Source organism: Geospiza fortis, unplaced genomic scaffold (genome assembly GCF_000277835.1).
Source record: "Geospiza fortis unplaced genomic scaffold, GeoFor_1.0 scaffold392, whole genome shotgun sequence".
Taxonomy (NCBI): Eukaryota; Metazoa; Chordata; class Aves; order Passeriformes; family Thraupidae; genus Geospiza; species Geospiza fortis.
The window spans coordinates 417,562-419,176 of NW_005054541.1; the positions used below are offsets into that span (position 1 = coordinate 417,562).

Sequence of the window (1,615 nt, forward strand, 5' to 3'; positions counted from 1 at the left end):
GCCGCCCGGACCCCGGTGCCGCTCCCGTGGGCTCGCTGCCCCCCTCCAGCCTGGCACGGGCCGGTGCCGTCCCAGTCATGGTGCCAGCGCAGAGCCGAGCGGGCTCCTTGGTGTGAGCACCCCAAAAAACAGCAGTGCCCACAGCCAGCCCATCCCACTCCCCGTTTCCTGGGGTGGTTTTGTCCCTTTTTTGGGTTTCCTTTTCTTTTTAACAGATGCCTCGAGCAGCTGGACTCATCGTGGGTGTGTTTAATGGGTGCAGGGGCTCTCTGCGTTTGGAGGGACCGAGTCTCCCCATAAATACCACCCCCAAACCAGCCCCAGCCCTGCCTCAGGGGCGTCCCCTTCTTATGATTTTTTTTTTTTCTATATCTATATATCAGGTGAAATGAGGGATTTTTTCACAAAAGGAAGTAGGGGTGGGGGGAGGGGGGTGATGGGGACACACACAAACACACACACACACTTTTTTTAAGGGGTTTTGTGATTAAAAGCTGCTGCGCTGCCCAGCACCGGCGCTTTGGGTGAGTTTGTGCGGATTTCGAGGCGGGAAGGGATGTCCCACAACCTTCTGGGTGATGTCATAGGGCAGGATGATGTCACAGTGCACCAGCCAAGCTCCTCAGGGTGAGGTGACATCACAATGCACATGTTGTCACACCCATGACTGTGATGTCACTCCCTGTGTCAGGAGGTACGATGCCACAATGAGTGTGTGACATCACAGCACCTGAGTGATGCCTGGATGATGCCATACAGGCATGTCACATGTCCCTCAGGGATGTCACACTTGCCATCACACAGCAGCGATGTGACTCGTGCCTGTATGATGTCACACCCACAATCACGCCTGGTGGTGACATCACACACACTTGTATGGTGTCACACACCCAGCAGTGATGTCACACACCCAGCAGTGATGTCACACACACCTGTATGGTGTCACACACACCTGTGTGGTGTCACACACCCAGCAGTGATGTCACACACACCTGTGTGGTGTCACACACACCTGTATGGTGTCACACACCCAGCAGTGACGTCACACACACCTGTATGGTGTCACACACACCTGTATGGTGTCACACACCCAGCAGTGATGTCACACACCCAGCAGTGATGTCACACACACCTGTGTGGTGTCACACACCCAGCAGTGATGTCACACACCCAGCAGTGATGTCACACACACCTGTATGGTGTCACACACCCAGCAGTGACGTCACACACACCTGTATGGTGTCACACACACCTGTATGGTGTCACACACCCAGCAGTGACATCACACACACCTGTATGGTGTCACAGCAGCTGTCACTTGTCCAGTAGTGACATCACCACCCATCTCATGCCAGCACCTCACAAGTCATCTCCCACCCACGAGTGATGTCACAGCACACCCTGATGTCACGTCCCACGCCTGGCAGTGATGTCACACGTGCCTGCAGCGTGTTGTACACACACATGGGAGATCCCTGCTGGCACCCCTGCCCCACAGCCCTCCCACCCCTGCCCGCTGTGACCTCACCGCTCTGCCGGTGACATCAGAAGGCACCGAGGACAGGCCGGGGCTCTGGCAGGGGCGTTTATTGGGGCGGGGGGTGTCTGGGGTGGG

The 1,615-nt window shown here is 56.4% G+C and overlaps 1 protein-coding gene across 1 annotated transcript in view; it reads left to right on the top strand.

Moving 5' to 3' along the window:
- ESAM (endothelial cell adhesion molecule) overlaps positions 1–427 on the top strand; it is a 4,197-nt gene extending 3,770 nt beyond the window's left edge. The window contains 1 exon segment of the mRNA XM_014310490.2: positions 1–427. This exon segment is cut by the window's left edge and continues 29 nt beyond it. Coding sequence (XP_014165965.2) covers positions 1–116 — 116 coding nt within the window. The 3' untranslated portion in view covers positions 117–427.
- The last annotated feature ends 1,188 nt before the right edge of the window (positions 428–1,615 follow it).